The sequence below is a fragment of the Xiphias gladius genome, chromosome 21, assembly GCF_016859285.1.
Source record: "Xiphias gladius isolate SHS-SW01 ecotype Sanya breed wild chromosome 21, ASM1685928v1, whole genome shotgun sequence".
NCBI lineage: Eukaryota > Metazoa > Chordata > Actinopteri > Istiophoriformes > Xiphiidae > Xiphias > Xiphias gladius.
Window position 1 is genome coordinate 29,892,623 of NC_053420.1, and position 22,626 is coordinate 29,915,248.

The window sequence follows — 22,626 nt, forward strand, 5'->3', positions numbered from 1 at the left end:
AGTGAAGAACAGAAGCGCCCCCTATTGAAAAGCAAGTAGTACATTTATCTTGTGATTCTTGTAAGGGTGGAAATTAAATGCAAGACACATACGAGCATCAACTTTTTTGCATTATCCATAGTTACTGAATTATTTGCATCTTTATTGCTCAAGCCCTTATTTTGAAAGCACTGTCCAATTTAGCTTTGATCTGCCTTGTAATTTTCACATTGTTATTGATTTTAGTCGTGGTAAAGTAGCAGTATGGGAGTTAATAGTTGTGTATTTGTAGCAGCGATAGTTGCACTCTAGTACAGTGATGGAGGAAGTATTTGTGTCCTTTACTTAAGTAAAAGCAGCAGTACCAGACTGTAAAAACACTCAATTACAAGTCAGACTCCTACATTGAAAACATACTTAAGAAAAAGTGTTTAAGTATTATCAATAAAATGGTCGAGGTGTATCTAATTTTAACTACTTTGTATACTGTTAGGTAGTTCAGCACCTGCAAGAATGCACCATATGTTTTGTATATAAAATCTTAATTTTAAAAGTAAATAGTAACGATAGCTGTTAAACAAATGTGTTATAAAGAGTACAATAGGAGTTGTAGTGTAGAGGTGAAGTACAACGTGGTATTAAATGGTAGTACCTCAAATTTGTACTAAAGTACAGTACTTAGGCAAATGTACTTGGTTACATTTCACCACTGCTGGAGTAGTAGTAAAAGTAGTACATGCATTGTTATTGCACCTGATACTGTTGGTGCAGTAGTTATAATCTTGTTACTAGTTGTATTAGTAATATCACCAGTAGTAGTGATAGTTTTAGTCAAACCACTAATTCCAGTGACAATAATAGTATGTGCAGTAGAAGTAGTAGTTACAGCAGTACTCGCTGTGCTAGTGTTGGTGAAAGTAGTACAACTTTAGATTGGTAGTAGTACTAGTACAATATTACAATAGTAGCAGTAACACTAATGTTAAATGAATAACAACAATAAAAATTTCCAGTAATAAGTCATAATAGAAGTAATAATATTTGCAGTAATGGATTTAGTAACAGTAGTAATAAAAGTGGTAGTTGTATAGGAAATACTTGCAGTAGTAGTAGTAGTAGTAGTCGAAGTAGAAGGGGCAGTAGTTATAGGAGAAGTTGCAGGAATAGTTGCAGTAGTAGTAATTATAGAAGCAGTATTAGTATTAGAAACAGTAGCACAACCTGTTATAGAATTAGCTGTGATAGTAGTATTGTTAGCAGCAGAAGCAGTAGTAGTCATAGGGTTAATTCAGTACATTAGTCCAACAGCAGTAGAATTGGTAGTAGTGAAAATATTAGATGAAGGAATACTACACTTCTGTTGAAGTACTAGCATAGTAGTAGCAGAGATAATAATAACTGCAGTGATCATAGTAATAATACTAATAGTAGTATTAGTTGTAGAAGCAGTGGTGTACTAGCATCAGCAGTAGTACTTGTTATAACACAATAGTAACAACACTAGTAGCACAGTTGTAGTTATAGGAATAGTTGCAACAGTAGTATTAAAAGCAGTAATAGTAGTAGCAGCAGTAGTACGTATAGTGGTGAAACTAGTAGCAATAGCTGTAGAAGTAGTTGCAGTAGTCGTTAATTGTAGTTGTAGTATTAGTAGAAAAAGTAGTAGTAAGTTAAGTAACAGTAGCAGTAGTAAAACAGAAGGGTTAGCAGCAGTAGTGATGTCACGGCCTTATACTCTGTACAAGTTGCAGTACTAGTTGCAAGAGTAATACTAGCAATAGGAGCAGTTGCAGAAGTAATAGTTGCGGTAGTGCAAAAGAAGTAGTAGCAGCTCTAGAAGTAGTTGCAGTAGCAGTAGCAATAGAAGTAAGAACAGGAGTAGAAACAGAAGTAACAGTATCAGAAGTATTGTCAACAGCAGTAACGCTACAGTCAATGAGTTCCTTACCAACGTAGTTCTCCACGTCACTGATGTAGAAGGTGGGAGCAGGCATGGACAAGCCCAGACCGTCTTTCTTCTGAACAAGGATTGGTTCATTGAAGCCGTTCTCTTCCAGGTAATCCATGGACAGCTGACTGCCACTCAGTTTCACCACTACATCCTCAGCACTGTGAACCACACACAACCAGCATGAGACAGAGAGCAATGTGATGAATGTGTCTTGAATGATTAAACTAGCTTTTCATGCAATTAAGAAAATAAATATGATCTGATAACTATGCCAGCAACATGTGAAACTATCTGAGAGCATATCTTTAAAAGTTATAAAACAGTGCCCCCTATTGGTATTATTAATAAAGTGAGGAATTACATTAACAGGAGGACAATATCTGAATTGATGAAATTTCAAAAGGCCTAATTAATGAGGAATAATTAAATTTTATCATAATTTAATCTATTAAATGTGATCCCAATTAGAGAGTGTTACAGTAAGTCTGACTATTTCAATGATATAGGTTTAATTGTAACCACATTATCCCACATTATTACCCAGTTTGTGGTGTTGAGAGTTTTATAGTTTGATAATGAGCTGATAAAAAAATCTAAAAGGTGTTTATATGTCTGAAATGTCTTTACCTTGGAAATGTCCTACTGCGAAGCTCCTTTATGAAAACCTGACTTCCGTTCTGAACAGCTTTGATATCTGTGCTTTGCCCCGTGTCATGTTTGCTCCAGTTCTTTTTCTTTTTCACTAAGGAGCAGAAAAAAAAATACAAGATAAAATATCAACATTTATAACGCAGTCCCACACTGCAAGAAATTATTTGGGCAAATAATTTAATATAAAGCTGAGAAGGGGGGAAACTGTCACATCATCAAGGAAAGTTGTTTCTCTTTTTCTTTGCTAAGAGGAATAACTTATGCTACTTACATGTGGATTTGCCATGGGTCTTTTCACAGTTTGGACAATGATATATGTCAATATCTGGAGCGTCATCTTCATCCACCCCAACACAGCTAAAACAAGAAAAAAAAAAAAAACACTTAACACTTTAATGTTTAGTTAATGTGCCCTTAAAGGATCCATTTTCCAAACCATGTTGTGAAAAATAGTAAAACATTTTATTTTCTACAGTATAACAGTCAACTTGTATGAAAGAGACTTGAAACTACATTGAGTTTTTTTTTAACTGGTTGGTCAATGAAATGAATGAAAATAGTAGAAAAAAAAAAAATGCCCAATCCAATTTCCCAAGGCCCAAGTTGATGTCTTTAAATTTCTAGTTTTGTCTGATCAATAATCCAAAACTCTGATATTACATCTACAGTGATATAGAACACAGAAAAACAACAAATCCTCATATTTGATAAACTGGAACCAGTGAATGTAGACAACAACATCAACAATTAACTGATTATCAAAACAGCGGTTGATTAATTTTTTGTCAATCAACAAATCTATTAATTGACTAATTGTTGCAGCTGTAATTGAAAGTGCTAATTGATCAAAACAATTACTAAACAGTAGCCCAAAATATTCTTTTGGCTCTTTCAAAATAAATAAACAAAAAAACCCTTGATTGATTGGTTGGGACATTCAAATTCGTGGCTGTCTGAAAAATCTCAAACACAAAATTGCCTTGAGCAACTTTCAGTGTTTGTAATTTGTAGTAGAACGGAACACGAACCAGTAAAAACACTGGAATAGTGATTCCTTGTCCATAGTGAAAGAGAGCTGAAAGGCCATAGACTCTCATATGCAGAACAGTGGAGTACAATGACAAGAGAGGACAGTACAATACGTACATCAGATAGTAGACACATTATATATGCATATGCATTCTATATTTACGCACTGTGGTTTATAGCATGGCTGCTGTGAAAAAGGAAGTGATGGTTGACTTAGCATGAGCCAGTTTGCCTCAGTTTTCCTTCCATGCAATAATCATTTCTACTAATGACCGTTTACATGGGATATGAGAAACATTAAAAGAAGTTTTACTACCGTTTATTCCTAATGAAACTTTTTGTGGCTCGTATGTAATTATCAATGCAAAAGTCTCACATACAAAAATGACAATTGCACTAGAGATATAAACTAAGACTAGAGGCCCTAGAGTGAAAGAAAGTATTAATTTCTGACTGTAACATAACACAAAAGTAGTTATTTAGCCGGTAAAGTTGTAATAACACCCAAAGGCTTCAGCAGTTATGCAAAAAACAAAAACAAAAGAGCAACATTGTAGACAAGTGGTAAGAACATGACAAAGGTCCAATTGATTGATTTTAAATCAATGCATTTGTCTGGGTTGACATGATAACAGTGAACACCAATGTCTTTCCACTATGTCCAGCAGCACCTGTCATGGTCCCTCGCACAAACAAATTCCTCCCATTTGGAGCCGCTGCTCCCAAACTCAATGAAATGGGAGTTACCCAGAATGTTTTCTTTTTTTCCCTGGGAGCTCCAGGCTTTACTTTGCTTCTACTGATGGCAATTACAGGAGTAGGCGGGTCTGTGGACATAGTGTAAATGCCTATTCATGACATCCTTAACTTGGTGGCTTGTAAGGACAACTCCTAAACTTCAAATTAAACACAACATGTGCAAGCAAACAGATGTTTAGACACTTACTGACAGGTTTTTGTTGTATTAAAGAATTTATTTAGAATTTAGTCTGCATAGCAGTGTGGTCACTCCAGTTTGAGAATTATATAAATATGTCAGCTCCAGACAGCTCCAGACAAATTCTATTGATAAATTTCTGTCTGAGACTAAACACACATCGTGGGATCGGATTACCTCGACTTTAATTTCTCTAAATTATTGCTTTGTTGATTCCAGAATTGATCTTATGAGTACAGGATTTATTTTTAAACCTGGGCCAGGTCTAAACCATATCTGAGTTCTTTCATCACTTTATGAGCTACATTCTAGTGTCTAGTGTTTGAAACTGACTTTGACCTTCTACCTTCCTGTGAAGGGGCGCAAGAGAAATGACCACCCCTCTTCAAAGACTGACAAAGACTTTTGAAGACTTGCTAATCTAGGGTTTGTCATACAGTTCACAGTAGGACTGCCATTTTTTTCAAAAATCAAGTTTGAACAAAGTTAAACTAACGCACAATTTTTTGTAATTAATTTAAATTGATGTTCTACTTACTGGTGGTGTCTCCACTGCCTTACTTGAGTGATCAAGCTAATGTTACTGTAAGAGTCTAGTACACAGTGTGATCCAGTCTGTTTTTTAATGGAATGTATACAAATCCACATGCCATGTGAGCTTGTCCCAGGGCAAGTGGAGGCTGCAGTTGTAACCTAAGTGCTACTTCTTATAAATCTCATTCACAAATATCCCTGTGTACTTTGTCCTTCCTACCACTTCAAAGCACATTAATTGTGCATTATTGCTGCTAAATTTTGGCCATTTGTTGTGAGTCTCAGGGCCCCAAAAACCACCCTTTTGAGCTGCTAATCCAGAGGACATATTTAGCTGGATGCAATCAATCCTGACTAGTAAACAGCTGTGATCAATTAAGGTCATGCTATATCAATAGAAACTGTCACTCAAGCGAAAGCATAAGTGTCAGCCCTCATGTGCAGCACTCCTCATGTGAGGATCTACTCGGTAGGACAAGTCTACCTGTGCGCTTCTACCGAAAACGGCCACCAAGGTAAACTGTCCTATTTTCTCTGAGCACAAATCTATCCATACTCAGCACTACAGCCATGTGCTATAAATCCATTTCTGTTGTCTAACGCCGTAAATGCAAAAAGTATCACTATAACAGAAGGAAAAGAAATCTGGCTAACCTCCGGTCATTGAAACATTCCTCTACCACATGTGCCTCCTTCTCCATTGGGTTGCAGAACTGACAGTCTGCAGTTAACAAAGCTGATACCATTCCTGCCTATGCTAACCCATATCCCTTGAGCTTCTGGCGCTTACTGAGACTTGGATCAAACACTGGTACCCTGGCTGCACTCTCCGCTAACTACACATTCTCCCATTCCTCCTGTCTGTCCAGGGGAGGAGGTGAGACCTGCCTCCTAATTTCCCACAAATGGAAATTCACTCAACTGTTGCCTCCAAACAAATACACCTCTTTTGAGTACCATGCTGTTATGGTGACTGCTGCGGTAAAAGTCTCTGCGGATGTCATTTACCATCCACCAGGGCAAATGGGCGATTTTGTGGATGAGCTAGACACACTGTTGTCTTCCATTACTGAACATAGCTTTCCCCTACTCATCCTGAGTGATCTGAACATCCATTTAGACAATCTGATCTCTGTGGACCTCCTGTACCTTATATACTCAGTTGACCTCAGACAGGTTTGCAGCCCTCCAACTCAAAAAGCTGATAAAGAACTTGACTTCATCCGAAACCATGCCACAGACTGCCTAATGTTCACACTAATGTGCACCTCTCTGACCACTATTTCATTCTCTTCACTGTATGCTTCGTGGAACTGCCCTCTGTTCCACCACCTCTGGTTTCATTCTATCTTAACATCCACAGCCTGTCTTCCACCAACTTTTCCCTAGTTGTCGCCTCCGCTCTACCTCCTGTTAGCACATTTTCCAGTCAGTGATGCCACAGTCTCTCTGTGCCACACTGACCTCATGTCTGGATAGCCTGTGTCCTCTATCCACCAAACCTGCTCCCTCTAACCTGCCTCACCCATGGCTGACTGAGACTATACAAAAGCTGTGTACCGATCTCAGACCCGCTAAGAGAAAATGGCATAAAACAAGTGACCCTGTTAATCTCAAGGGTTATCAGTGGTGCTTATCTTCCTTCTCCTCCAGCATCAGTGCTACCAAAACGGCTCTTTACAATGAGAAGATCAGCAGTATCACAGACAATTTCAAAACATTACTCTATTCACCACTTTCTCCACCAGACACAAACCTCTCAGCTGATACTGAACCCCAAATTGTGAGTGTGTGAGTGGGTGTGTACAAAGCACAGTATGTATAGAAAAGAGTACTGTAATAGTGTGTGTGGTTGAATGGGTGAATGTGGCAGTAGTGTAAAGCGCTTTGAGTGATCGGTAAGACTAGAAAAGCGCCATATAAGTGCAAACCATATCTTTGCTTCCTTCTTTACTGAAAAGGTGCTGGACTTCAGTAGCCAGTTTTCTGAACCATGAAGAGACAACCAGTCTCCACCAGTTAAGGGCACATCAGTCTCCATGTTCACCCCTCTCACAGCGGGCAGTGCAACGGCAAGCCAAACATATAGCGATCCCTCTCTGCTCTCATACCCTCCTATGTAAATGGCTAACCATCTCCCTCACTCCGACCCCTAGGTGATTGCAAGCCACCAAAAAGCGTAACATGTAGCCGTCCTACATGTCCCTCTCTGTCTCCCCAAGGTCAATGGTGCAATACTTCTCTCATTCACCCCTCTCAGAGTGAGGTATCAAAACTACTGACTGGTAGCCATCCTACTAACTAATCACTGTACCCATTTTCCACCAACCTCCTCCGAGCCATATCTCAGACTATCCTGCCCGCTGTCACACGTGATAAATACTTCACTGGCTTCAGGAACATTTTCATCCGTATTCAAACAAGCTCAGTCAACACGTCCTGCTCATAAAGCCTTAATTCGACCTTACTCAAGTTGAGAACTATCCACCAATTTCGTTACTTCCATTTTTATCTAAGGCTATTGAAAGGACGGTTTTCAAACAGGTCTCAGAATTCCTGTCAAGGAACGCCCTCCTTGAAGAGGGTTGAAGAGTGGCTACTCCACTGAAAAAGCCCTGTTGTCTGTGACAGAAGCCCTAAGCGGAGCCAGAGCTGCAGCTCAGTCATCAGTCATTTTCCCGCTGGACCTAGCAGCAGCCTTTCGACACGGTGAACCACCGAATCCTGCTATCTGTACTCTCTGGTAAGGGCATCTGAGGCAAAGTGCTTTCTTGGTTAAGATCCTATCTCACTGTGCAATCCTTCATTGTGTCCCGGCAAGGACATACCTCCTTATGCCATCACCTCCCCACAGGGGTGCCCCAAGGCTTGGTGCTGGGGCCTCTCCTCTTTGCAATATACACCACCTCCTTAGGTCAAATTATCCACTCACATGGCTTCTCATATCATTGCTAAACAGAACACACCCAAGTATACTGTCATTCCAGCCAGGTGACCACATGGTCTTGGCACGTATCTCAGACTGTCTCTCAGACATATCCACATGAGGGAATGCCACCAACTAAATCTCTTTAAGACCGGTCTCTTAGTAGTCCCAGCCAATCAATCTCTTCATCACAATATCAATATCAAAATCAACTCTTAATCTCCCAACCCAACCAAGGTCGCGAGGAACCTGGATGTCATGTTTGATGACCATCTATCCTTCTCTGACCATGTTGCATCTTTCTGCCGGTCCTGCCGCTTTGAAAAATCAGGCCTTACCTGACTCAGTACATTACCCAACTCTTGATATAGGTCATGGTTGTCTCTTGCCTCGATTAATGCAATGCCCTTCTAGCAGGCCTCCTTCATGCACAGTGAAACCCTTGCAGATGGTCCAGAATGTGGCAGCGTGTCCTGTTTGCGATCAGCCTAAAAGGGCACATGGCTACCTATGGCCAGCCAAATCAAATTCCAGTCACTTATGCTTGCCCACAGAGCGACTTCTGGTTCTGCACCCATCTACCTGACCTCAATCATAGAGGCTTAATTAAAAATGATAGTCCTTGTTCACTGTTATTACAGTGGCTATTACAAAGTATTGTGAATCTGGCATCATTTAAGCTAAAACAATTATAGCTAGGAATACTAAAAAATTTTTAGAAAAATGTTTTTCACCCATCAAACACCCATCCCCGTTAACGTTGATACCATTGATACCAATTTGAAAGATTATGTTTGCCAGGCTGGGAGGATCTAATGAAAAAAACTAGGGAGATGCATTATCAGAAGGGTAGAATTCAGTAGTTTTGCATGGCGCAAGTAAAGTGCCTAAATTCACACTATTCTTAATCGACGGAGCTTATGTCTATGTCAAGGCCAGCAACTGATTTAGTCACTGATAGGCCAGCAGTGGTAAACGAGAGGCTAGCAGTATCTCTTCCTTATCAATCTCCAAGGTGAGCTAACCGCTCTCCGAGCTAGACTATTCATTCGATTAACCTGGTAACTCACCGTCCTACCTCAGTAACCAAATGGATATGTAACTGACTATGTTGGTCATTAGCAACACTAGCCTACCTAGGCTGGCTCAAAAATGGACATGGTGATGTGACTCGTGATTTTCACAGTAACAGCTCTTTTGTACCTGGTCTCACTGAACACTTGGGAGTATTAACCTGACCCCATTCTGTGTAATTCATCCTTTTTTTTTCCCCGTTTAAGCGTTCAATTCCCTAGTATTCCTCAAACTACATGTGTTTAACAATATTTTGGTATCAAAATCCCTTTTACCTCTGCGATGGAGGCCAAGTTTTCACCTGTGTCTGCTGGTGTGTTTGTCGGATTGTTTGTTGGTTTGTTTATTTGTCAGTAGGATTATGCAAAAAGTACTGAACCAATTTGCACCGATGCTTGGTGGAGGAATGGGGCATTGACCAGGGAAGAACCCATTAAATTTTGGTGCAGATCCGGTTTAAGTGGTGGATACAGGAATTTTTTTTCTCACTTTCCATAGTATTGCGAGATGGGGCAGTGAAACATAACCACTTAATGAAATATTCAATATTAAATACAAAACATGAAATATTGCGGTTGACACTGAGAAATAATATTGACATATTTTTCTTGCATCTATAAATAATTGTAATATTTCATTAATGACAAAAGCATTTTGTGTGTTTGTTGTTTTTATAATTGGCACTGAAAAGGTTACAAGCAATATGGATTTAATATGTGGTTTAATCTGGTTTATCTCAGTGCCAGGTCACTAAAGACCCGAAGTATGTGAGAGTGTTTAAAGATTCCCCTCATGCATTTAAGGGTTAAACTAGATAATGTGCTCAGTAGAGCGCAGAGATCCGCCAAGGCCAATGTCAAAGAACTTACACCAGATTTCAGAGGAAAAACATTCAAATTCATAGTAAATGATCTGGATCTGCCCAAAAGTTTAATGGGTTCCCTGGCCCATATCCCATCCCTCCATCAAGTTCGGTGAAAATTGGTTCAGTACTTTTTGCGTAATCCTGCTGACAAACAAACAAACAAAAAAACAAACACGGGTTGTTTACATAACCTCCTTGGCAGAGGTAATCATGAAGAACTGTTAATACAAACATGGCTCCCTATAGATGCAGATTCTTGTCTTGTTACTTTCAGCATAATCCTGCTGACAAACAAACAAACCAACACACAAACAGACACAGGTGAACACATAACCTCTTTGATGGAGATAATAATGCTTGCCTCATTGATGATCAGTGCCGATCATGAAATACTGTACTGTACTGTGATCAGTTCAGATTGTGTAACAGTAAAAATTCCTTTGTGATGTCAGCATTTTGTTAATACGTGAGAGAATCAATAAAGGGTTACATCAAGTTAAACTTATGTCATTTGTTAATGTTTATTGAGAGCTTTTACTGTGAAAATCACGAGCCAAGTCATTTTTGAGCCAGCCTAGTTATGCTAGTGGCTAGCCTACCATTGCTAATGACCACCATAGTCAGTTACATATCCATTGGGTTACTAAGGTAGGAATATGAGTTACCATGTTCGTCGAATGTATAATCTAGTTCAGAGAGTGGGTAGCTCGCCTCAGAGAGTAAAGAGAAGAGGAGAAGGAAGAGAAACTGCTGACCTCTCATTTACCAACACTTGCCTATCAGTGACTAAATCAGTTGCCAGCCTCAACACAGACATAGGCTCCTCCAATTAACAAGTCTGAATTTTGGCACTTTTCTTGTGCCATACTTTTGGAGCTTGATCCATAATAGGGACTAAAAGTCCGGACATCTCTGCCTTTGCCTTTACTTTATTTTACCATTTAAAATATCTGTCTCTCAGAGTTCCTCTAACTTTATTGAAGTGCAATAATAAATGACTAAAGTAACCCTATAACAGCTTTACTGACATATCTGCTGCTCTGCTGCTGTACGCAGGTATGATCAATCAGCCATGTCAGGGAAATAATTTGCCACCAATCAAAACAACACATACATGTACATTTGACATGTATATACTCAGTACAAGGTTAGGATCAATACTATTTAGACAGCTGATCTGCTCAGTACTCAGCTGTTCAAAGTCATTGCTGCCAGGTCCTATGATGTCCAATATGGCTGAGGGGGCAAGTTACATAACCTAACTAACGTTGTTTCAAAGAACTTAAAAGGACAACTCTTATAAGGACTGAATGAAATAGTTATAGACAGTAATTCCATTGAAAATGTATTAGCAGCGTTTCCACTTTTGCTTTTGATTTTTTTTTTAAATGTTAATTTCCCATGCTGTGACCACATCCTATGAAAATCCATTCACCTCCCTTGTATTGGGGTAGCAAGAGAAATCTCAGACAGATATCTCAAAATGCCAGCAAACAAAACTAAAACTACATGGCAAGATATTATTAGGCTGTGACAATGATCATATTTTGAATTACAGTACCTGAAAAACAGCCAGAGCCAAAACACTGGGATGTCACTGTGGCGAATGAGTATGGCTAATCCACTGACAGACAGACTTTGTGGACTTCAAGTCAAGACAGATTCATAAGTGCTTTGGACAAACAGGAATTAAAGACAGGAAAGTTGCATACTGTAGATGATTTATTAAGCTAGTGTGTCATTATGTGTGACATAGATATGAATTGGCACTATAACTCTCCTTATTACAGTACATGTAGTTGTGCAATTGATTTTTATATTTCTGGCTAATACTGTATGTCCTATGTGTATGTATGCAAATATGTATCTACATTATGTATCAGCTGCAGGATATTCCACTGCCGTAAGTAACGGACTTCAGTGAAATGGCAAAATAGCAAGGACTGGCTGAAATGGTGACAATGGGACTTGACTGTAGGTCTTACTGTACTGAAAAAGTACATATTACATTTGAAATTAAATACTGCCGTATAGTTTAGAGCTTTTTTCTGAAGGAGGTGGCCCTCTAGGACAGGGGTGCCCAAAGTGGGGCCCATGGACACAACTGGACAACAACTGTCTTTGATAGGATCAACTAAATTACTGTATAATTGAGGTAAAACTGACCTGCATTTGAATTTATGGCACATTTTATATTTTTAGAATTTGATGCACTGTGTCAAGTGATAGGTTAATACAGGCTAATAGAATGTTAGATCATCTATAACAAGAAGAGTGTCTCCATTGGCTGTCAAAAGTGAAAAGTCAAGATCTAGCTTTCTTTACTTGTCTGAAACCAGTTCAGACAGGAATGTACATCTATAGGGAGCCATGTTTGTATTAACAGCTCTTTATAATTACCTCTGCCAAGGAGGTTATGTGATCACCCGTGTCTGTTATTTGTTTGTTTGTCAAAAGGATTAAGCAAAAAATACTGAACCGATTTGCACTGAACATGGTGGAGGGATGGGGTATGGGCCAGGGAGGAACACATTAAATTTTCTACTTTGTACTGTGTTTCCATATCAACTAAGGCTTAGTAGTGTAATGGTGATATTTGGGCCTCATCGCTTTTAATTTCTATCACAGCCAATAAGCACAACTGAAAGGAAACTGATTTATAATTGTTGGGCTTTGGTTTTCATGTGAACTACAGTAAGTGGTACAATAACTCACAATTTACATACGAAATTTTACTTTTAGTAATTTCTAAATATTATAAGCTCATATTATTGATCACAAACAAACAAAGTTACAAAGTTACAACATACAAAGTTAAACTGCATGAATAATTACTTACAGGAACTGAGACCATTTTTTTTTTTTACATTTTGTGTCTTTTATTAATACAATGATTTCATTATTTTCTACTTTAGTTTATGTTAAAGAATCTTGGAATTTATTACTATGATGTTTTTTGTTATTTTTTTAAATGAGTGGAAACTGAATTCTTATAAAGTCTCTGTCTTGTAAAACAACTGTAAACTTTATGCAGAGGGACATATAATTAAGGGACATAAAATCGGGTGAAAATTGGTATACACAAATCTATCACTTGTCCTCTGTCAAGTTTTATTTTTACCTGTCCCTGGGACCAACTGTTTTTTTTTATGAATATGTATAAATGGCAACTGCAAAGCCTTGTAAAACTTTGGAAGACAGAAGCAGGATTTAGCAAAAGAGCTAGTGGAACAAGTGAGGTCAGACTAAAATTGCTGGTCTTCATGAGCAGACTGCTGTGTAGTTACAGTATACAAGGACTCCATTCTTGGTCAATATTGCTAAAATGTTAAGTAACTACAAATCCTATCCATCTAATATAAATTTGTTTTTATCCAAAGCCCAAGAAAAAAACGAAGCCATTTAATTTGAAAACCAGAAATATTTTAACTAATTAAACTATAATGAAAGGTCAATATTTAAGAACAATCTGCAACAAACTTCAGTATATCCTTAATTAACGAGATTCCATTTTTACATTTTTTTTATATTTGTATGTTCACCTTAATTTTTGATGACAGATTTGATCGTCCTGGGCACAGATGATACCAATCTTGCACAAATCTGTGGAGAGATGTTCTGCAATTCTTTACAAATGATTCTTTTCAGCTGCTCTATGCTTGGGGGTTTTGTTGCTCTATCTTCTGCTTTAAAATACTCCAAAGGTGTTCTGTTGGATTCAAGTAAGGGGACATATGTGGCTAGGTAATAGTTTTCACTAATTTCTTCTTTAAAAACTATAGTGTCCGTAGAGTTTGATTTCATGCAATGTCCTTCTCATTGTCTGATCAGTCCCTGAAACATCAATTTCCACAGATAATTCTTGTGCCATGTGTCTGTTTTTGGATGCAAGGTTGCGTAAACAGCAAATTTTGTGTGGTGTCATTTTTCGAGGAAGGCAACTGCGCCTTCTGTTATTGGTAGTATGGCTCTTCCTGTACCTTGTGAGCACTGCTGCAGCTGTGTTTCAGCTTATGCTGGTAAAAATCTGTGTGGTAAATGTGTTTTTTGTTTTTTACAGCTACTGCAACTTGTTTGGTCAATTAAAAGACAGGGATTAGAAATTACATTTATAAATTGATTTCACAACCACTACATCTAAAGGAAAACTGTCACAAGGTAATTTCAATTCTGCTTGTGTTGTTTTTAGTGAGTTTGGCATTTACCCCCTTATCAAGCGACATAATTAGGCTACTGTACCAAGTGTTCTGTTTCACTACATCATAAGTAACGTAGCTCCATTTAGCGTCATGTCTACACTGTTGTCTCATGAATTAATCTCATGTTTCAAAACAAATCCAAAAGCAAATTGTTCAATTACGTTGTGGTTATGACAGCATTATCCTCTCTCATATTGTGTTAGCATAGGGAAAATGGAACCATCATGGCTAATGTCAGCATTAAGTTGGCACTTTGGCCCGAGGAGCTCAACTTATGTTGTAATAGTTGGCAAAATTGTAACAATACCAATGTTAAAAGAGTAGTCCCAGAACCCTAACGACAGAAACATTAAACGAGTGGAATTTGGACCCACAAGTATGCTAGCTAACCTAAGCCAATTAAGGTTATCATAACGCTACTGTAAGAGATTCTTCAAGCGGGCATTAAAATATGACCTCCTGGAGATAGCCCTCTTCAGCTGTCACTCTTCTCAGGTGCTTTGCACCTGAAAAGCACAGAAGCCGGGAACTTTTTTTTTGACAACTCAGAAGGCATGGTTGTCATAACTGTACATTCCCCCTGACTGTACTCGGTTAGCCAACTCAGTTAGCATTACCTGACCAAAAACAGAGCTATACTGATGTCATGGTGAACTAATTGGGTCATTTTGTGATCATGCTCTCAATCACAAAGAAGTTGAAAAATTTGTTATGTCACTTTTCAGTAGTTTTGTAGCTCCATTGTAATTTAACGGTTGTTCTTTCTCCTACTTTCCTGGTCATATATTCACCCACTGTTTCTTGATCAGCTCTTCTATTCAATGTTACCAGAGCTGCAACAAAGTTTTAATGCCCAACCACTGTACACTCAGCCCCTCTGGAAGTTTCTTTCTACAGTGAACCACCAAAAGGCTTAATTTGAAGCAACTGCAGGATGATTTTGTTTAGTGATTGGTAGCTACACACTCTTTGACAGTTGTTTCCAGTGGTGGAACAAGTATTCACATAATTTACTTAGGTAAAGTACAGATTCACACTGTAAATATACTCCATTACAGGTAAAAGTCCTGCACTCATATTTGACCTAAGTTAAGTACATAACTATTATCAGCAAAATTTACTTAAAGTATCAAAAGAAAAGAACCCTTTATGCGGATGTTATTGTTTTTTTATTGGATTACGGAAACATAACTGAAATAACACATTGCATGTATTGTTGTAGGTGATTCAGGTGGAGCTTACTTTTTGGTAGTTTAATCTATAGTACAATATCATATTGTATAAATTTATAATTTTTTTGTGTAAAATTAACTTGTAACTATAGCTGTGAAATAAATGTAGTGGAGTAAAAAGTACAATATTTGCCTCCGAAATGTGGTGAAGTAGAAGCATAAAGAAACAAAATGGAAAGTACAAGTACTTCAACATTGTAGTTAAGTAATTGTACCTATTTTACTTTCCACCTCTTATTGCTTCTCAGCAGAACGGTACTATAATACTTTATCTGCTATGCACATTACCTACATTTACATCCTGGTGACAGTAAGTGAAGACAGAAATTAAGATGCCTTAATCGGTATTTTATTTTAGTATTGGGTAATGTAAATGTTCTACAGAGATTTTTAGCCTTTTTTAGCTCATTGTGTTGGTTTTACTGTTCATCAACCCTATTTTCAGCAGAAGGCAGCTGCAAGCTTTTATAAACCCACTGTACACTACCTACAGTACCAAGGCTGGTCAGAATAAAAACCAGTCTGTGGTTCTAAGCAATAACCAGAGTCGACAGTGATTGCAGTCAGTGTGTTTCTTTGATCAAACCACAGGAGGCATTAGTGAATCCGTTCTGATGAAGAGAGAGGAGTACCTGGCTGCAGCCTGCAGAACAAGACTGGGTTCAACTTTGAACGTTTAATCCCACCCACTACCCGTAATCCTAACCATCCAATCGAAGCGACGTGTAACCACGCCCACTTTCAACTGTTAAACCAATCATGAAACCACAGTGGGTGGGATTAAACATTCGACGCTGAACCCTTCCCCAATCTGCAGGCTGCAACCAGGTATACTTGTGAAGAAGTGCCCACACTACAAAACATACTTGGATAAGCATAGATAACAGATTCATCCTTTATTGGAAGCATTTCCAACAGAACGTGTCACCTTTACACGAGAAAAAGGCTTCAAGAATGAAGGCTAACCAATTGGTTCTGCAAATATACATCAGGAAAACTTCCATACCTCCAATCAAGAGCAGTGCACAGGTGCATTTGTAAACTTTACTATGTTGATGCGTCTGGGAATGTGTCCCACACAATAGATCAAACATTCCCAAATGAGGCTACTGGAGACCAAAAAAGAGATAAAAGAAATGTGAATATTGACTTTCCATTTGTCTGTTGGCCAAAAATACAACCTCAGTGGCATGATAATCTTGCTTTGTGCCTACATGATGCCAAAGTAAGCAACTCTTTTGCAAACATGTTAGCCACTGCAACTTTATATGGCGATACTATAGAGAGCTAAGTGCTGCAATCACATGGGCTAGCCGGTGTCCCAGTATAGTCAAATTTCAGTCCAAATGTAGAGCATATATTTTCAGAAAATCTGCAATTGGTGGTGCTAATTCTCCAGGCAGGTGCCATTAAAACGCAGAAGAGGAGGGCATAACGAGATGATGTAATTAAAAGAGTGCCAGTCAAATCTTAAACGGTAGAAAACTGTGTGGGAATACATGATGTAAATATGACATTTATGCTTGCTTAATGTTTTAAATCGAGGTACATTACAGTCTTCTTCTCAGTCCTCACAAATCTGATGTTTTCATCCGAGGCTATCTTTAATCTCTGCTGTGGAGTGGAAGCTTGAGTGGCAAATTGGTGTTTCATATATGTCATGATTTAGTCACTTATTTTGTTTCCTTTACATTTACATTTACATTTTTTTTTAATCAAATTATTCAACATTAACTTTTCCACCTCAGCCACATGTAAAAACCTTTTTTTTTTTTGCAATATCTGCACTTTTTTTCAACGTTCGCCGATTCCACTCTGGTGTTTATATGCACAAACTGACAATGCATAGAACATGCATTTTTAGCAGTAATCTCTGCTGTCAAGGCACAGTGTACAGTTAATTAATTGTATGTGCTGTTGTTTCATGACTTTGTTAAAATAAACCCCCACGAAAACAAGAGGTACATTCAAATGTAGTTATAATTTACTTAGTATGTATACTGTATGCACAGCAGGTAGAGTACAACAAAAATCTGGTTTTAATATAACATTTTGAGTTAAATACCATTACAGTATACTACATCTGAACACACAAAAGTATACTGTATGTACTAAGTATACTTTCAGACACTTGTGTATATGACATTACCAATTGGGCAGAACAAACTCCTCTCTCTTTTCTTACAATAAGCTGTGGAAGACAGTGGACAGTGGAAGCTGTCTAACAGACAGCAGATTAGTGTAGGGCAGCTAAGAAAAAAACTTGCTTTCACTTTTGGGAGTGGTTATAACTCTGGCAAAACTACAGCCATTTAAAGCAAGATGGTTTTGAAGGGAAATTGTTGGTCTGTGAAATATCAGGTGTGTGAAGTAAGGTGAAACGATCAAATATATTATTATTTTTTTATTTTTTTATTTTATATATTATTTGCTATGTAGTGGATAATTATGTAATCATCAAGTAGTTGCAGTTGATTTTTCAAATTTAAAAGCCAGTGGAAAATTGTTATATGATGATATGAAGCTACAATATGTACTGGTATCATCGAAGCTGCACTCTAATGAACACTGTGCAGTGGTGTTCATTGGGTTAGTATTTGATATTAATAGCAAAATAGTTGTAAATTATAACATTGATAGACAGACTATGAAGTAACTGACCTAGCTGAGGTACCTGACTGACTTTCTGGTAGTAACGAAAAAAGGAGCCACTCAAAACAGTTCTCAGTTTTAACTGGCATAAACATATTATAATCACATCAAGAAAAAAAAGACTGTAATATCAAGCAATAACACATTGTAGTTTCACATTAACTACTAAATGCGTTGAGGCCTGATGAGAAGAAATACTGTAGCACTGTTAAGTTGCAATTGTTATTTCCAGTGTTGAGAGCTTTAGGCCACTGATGGTTACTAACATGTATTTACTGTGAAACTATTATGTGTCACTGTTGTGTTTAGACAAGAGACAACAATGGAAAGGTGCAAAATTCTGAGAAATTTGCCGTTACCCTGAGACCGAAGACAAGATCTGTGTGTTTGGTACGGAGATATTTTCCGGGTGTGTTTAGCCTAGCTTTGCACAAAGACCTCTAAGCTAGCTGCTAAGTCCCGGCTGCATTGATCACTTTTTTTATGCACTGGGGGTAAAAGAACCCCAAAAATAAGCTGAAAGATAAACTGTTTGACACACTATCATTGCAACAAGTTGTCATGGCTAACGATAACATTTTACACATCCAAAAGCAACATTATCAACCCACTGGGGTCATGTTTCTGGCTAACGCAGGAATGTACATTAGTGTGTGTACAAAAGATACTGTGTCTTTGAGTTGATCCCGATATTGATCTTCAAGTTAAAATATCTCATAACCATACATCAGCCAATGTAAATTTGTTAACGTAAATGTTAACATAAATACACATTTGGAAGAATTGTACAGAGCAGTACATTTTACAGTTGAATAGAACCTTTGTAACTATGTTACCGAGGCAGCGTTTTTAAGTTATTGTAAACTATATCCTTAGCATTTCTGCACAGCAATTTTGTTACTTATTAGCTAACATATTTGCCCATACTGATTATCTGTTATAAGCTAATATTGGCTGATAATATCAGTCACCCAATTTATTGGTGAACAGTAAATCCAATATTCACTCTCCTTCAGCTTTGGTTTGGTCTCCACCAACTCCTGATAAAAATATCTAGCTCTTTAGCTGCAAATTCTTTGACGCTAACCTCACAGACTGGGTTTATCAGAACATGTTTGCTAATAACAGCTGCTTGCTACAGTAAACTGGGAGCCATGAACTAAAAAAATAAAGAAAAAACAATAACAACCTCAGGGAGGCTGCAGAGTTGGGCAATAACCTTCTGGGTTTGTCCTTGCGAGTCACCCCTTTCACACATTCAGCCTATAAAATATTAATATAAAAATATTGCAGTTTTAGAAATCCAACAATTCTAAAACTGCCTCATGTGCATATTGGGCCTTGTTCATTCAACAGGCAGTAAACATAAATGTACAGTAAAAACAAGACCTTGTGGTTTTAGGAGCAGTTAGCATGTGAATTATTTCCTGATAAACAAAAGCTGGGCACAATAGCTTCAAGCAGCATCTTAAAAGCCCTCTCCTGAACACCGTTGTGGCTCAAACGTGGACAAAACCAAGGTGACTCTCGGAGGCGATTAAGCTTAGAAGTTGTGGAAAAGTGTAGTTTCTCAGTTTTGATGGAGCTGGGCTTCTACACTCCCCCTCCTGTGGCTCCGCACAGAGACACTGACCTCAGTCGTCTTACCTGACTCCGACAGCAAACAAGCCTGTTTCCCAAAATATCTGATTTTTACCTTATCTTGGTATCGAATCAACATGACATTCTACTACACACCTGTGCTGTAGTCACATTTTCACACCACACCAACTATCAACATAGTAGTTCTATAGCTTGACAATGTAATTATGAGAAACTACTTCCTCTTGCCACATCCAAGATAAACATACTCTTATCTTGCGTTCATCACAAATGGGCCATTTAGACAGCTAAGGGACAGCTGATTATTAGTTCACTGCTTTCCATGTTGTTCATGCCGCCACTGAACCACATCATCCGGTGACACCAGGCATCCTAATTATGGTGACAGCCCAAAGGACAAATGATACGATAACATACTCTACGGCACCTACATTTTAGAAATGATATCTATGATATCATAGATTCACTTCCTCTAAGAACATGACATAATTTAAGTACATTAAACTACTACTTTTTCCACTCTAAACTTAAGTAGCTATTATAATGCTGTTATTTATCATCTCGATATACAGCTTATTCTGACATCAAATTTCACACCAAGTCACACAATAACTTTGTCCCGTCACTACTAAAAATTGTGATTTTGAGATCTGTGATTTGATTGAAACAAACCTATTTGTTCCTTAACTGAGGTCCAGCTCAGGAGCCTGAATGACTGGATTTTGTTACGACTTAAGATGAACGGTATTGGCAAATCCACTTTACCACACCTTTTGTTTTCAAAATACACTTTCTCCCTTTTTAACAGGGGACATAAAACCCTAAGACTTAAATAGTGCTTCCAGTGTATTCATGTTATGGTAAGCTGTATCAATCTGATGATCTTATGTATATACGAGAACATATCAATTATAAATATAATGCTTTTCTGCAAAAACATGACTGGTTGTGGCTTATGCTGATAAGTGACTTGAGGTCATGGCTTATCCCCAGCATTTAATTCACTACCACATAATGTGGTTAGGCTACATGCAGCCCAGGCAGCCGGAGGGGGGGGGGGGCACGAAAGGGTTAACGTTCGGGCGCGTAAAAACTGTTCAGTGCTCCGAAAGGCTCGTTCGCCCAACGAAACACGGTTAACAAGCGACCTGTTCCCGAAAAAGGCACCCAGAGTGCGGCCGAACAGCTCGAAACATACCCCAAAAAGACAGACGAGTCGCAGGGACAGACCCGTGTCACAACAAAGTAAAACATCGGGAGGGAAACACAACACGATGATAACAGGGATTTTGTCCGAGATCGTTAACAGCTCACGCACGGCGGGGAAAGTGATGAGCCGCTGCGTATGATACGTCTCCGTTTAATCCCAGTGGAACAAAACGACTATTTCCTACATTTCCGAGTACTGACAGACCTGTTCACTGAATGCTAATTTGTCTCTTTTTCGCTGCTAAAGCTTAAGGACATCCGACGCGGGCTATTGTCAGCCATAGCTGCTGCCCGGCAGGAAGGCTGCACGGGGCTGAGCTCAGACTCGGGTCGTGATTTTCAGCCGTGCTCTGTGTAAAAAAACAAAACAAAACAAAAACACCCGGTCCAAAGCCGGGAGAACGGTCAGAAGGTGACACCGTTTACAGTGGCTACAAACGCACTACTGGCCCGAAAGGGGCTGGAAAGAGGGGGAAATGGGAGACAAATGCGCGGCGACTCCGCCGAGTCTGCCCCTCGCTGCCGTCCGCTCAGTACAACGGGAACGGCTCAGCTTGGGACTGAAGCGGGGATGTTAAATACCCATCCGGCGTAGTTAATAGACGAAGCCCGCGCCGAAATCCCTCCATAAATCACCGTATTTTCTTATAAGGGGAATCTGCTTGGAGTTATTCGCGAAAAAATGTCACAACCCTGGTCGGCTATATTTAACTCCGCCTTCTTCTCCAAGCGGCCTCTCTTCAGATGTAGACGGGCGACTAAGAGCCACAAAGCTGTCAAACGCAGCGAGACCTCGCCATTTTTGTTTGCTTTCCACAAATGCAAACCGCCTCAAAAAACACCACGGTGAACAATCTGGCCTTACCTGCCGTGGAACCAGTCCTTGCAAGCATCGCACTCGATCATAAACTGGGTCACGTCGTAAGGTAATCTGCAGATGCAATACACTGGTACAGTCGCCATGTTCAATTCACAACTACGTCGGGATAGACTTGGGGGGCTGCAGGAGGAACAACGTCCTGCAAACAATATGATCCAATATGATCTTCCCCAGAAAAAAAAGCCAGGGGCAGTCCCGCCGGACACATGAACCTAAACGCACATTTCCATCACGCCACGGCTTGTGTTTGCGTTCACACGGAGCGGTGGAAACGATGGAGCCTCGTCGTAGCAAGCTTTCCTGAAATGCATTATTATTATTATTACTATGTGCATGCCCCCTGGTGACTGTAACGGCACCGAGGCGGTCATGTAAGGAGCCAGGAGGAGATGTAGCCCCGGTGTCGTTGCCAGATAAATAAATAAATAACCGGGAAAGTTACGTCAGGGAGCAGGTTAATCGGCAGGGCTCAGATCAGATGAATGAACGTCGGGATCGATCGGACATTGCAGCCGCCAGGATGGGGTTTTTTTTTCACGCCGCGCATTTGAAACGCAGCAGCCTCCATCCCGCATGTTCAAAATAAAGGCGTAGTGGTTGGTTAAGAAAAACTGAAACAGCACTTTCCCGACCACCGTTGACTAGGACGCGAGCCTGTAGCTATTACATAATTCCGTATAAACGTGATAAGTAGTGCACAACCAATTAAAATCATATGTAATAATCAATGTGTTTAATTTAATGCCAAACTTTAATAAGATGACACGGTCAGGTATTTGAAAGTTTAGTCTTTTTTTTTTACCTTCTTATAGGGGCCAGGGACTTGGGTGCGACTATGGAATCAGATCGTGGATCAGTAGGCCTGATATTTGGACATATTGAAGATGTCTTCTACCATCACACACA

At 39.0% G+C, this 22,626-nt stretch overlaps 1 protein-coding gene across 2 annotated transcripts in view; it reads right to left on the reverse strand.

The window, feature by feature from the left end:
• Nucleotides 1–22,195, reverse strand: part of phf2 (PHD finger protein 2) — a 41,633-nt gene extending 19,438 nt beyond the window's left edge. For both annotated transcript variants that reach the window (XM_040116018.1, XM_040116017.1), the window contains exons 1-4: nucleotides 21,706–22,195; nucleotides 2,853–2,938; nucleotides 2,558–2,672; nucleotides 1,928–2,088 (exon numbers count right to left, since the gene is read on the reverse strand). In XM_040116018.1, coding sequence (XP_039971952.1) covers nucleotides 1,928–2,088; nucleotides 2,558–2,672; nucleotides 2,853–2,938; nucleotides 21,706–21,803 — 460 coding nt within the window. In that variant the 5' untranslated portion in view covers nucleotides 21,804–22,195. The remainder of the gene's footprint in view (nucleotides 1–1,927; nucleotides 2,089–2,557; nucleotides 2,673–2,852; nucleotides 2,939–21,705) is intronic.
• Between the last annotated feature and the right edge of the window lie 431 nt (nucleotides 22,196–22,626).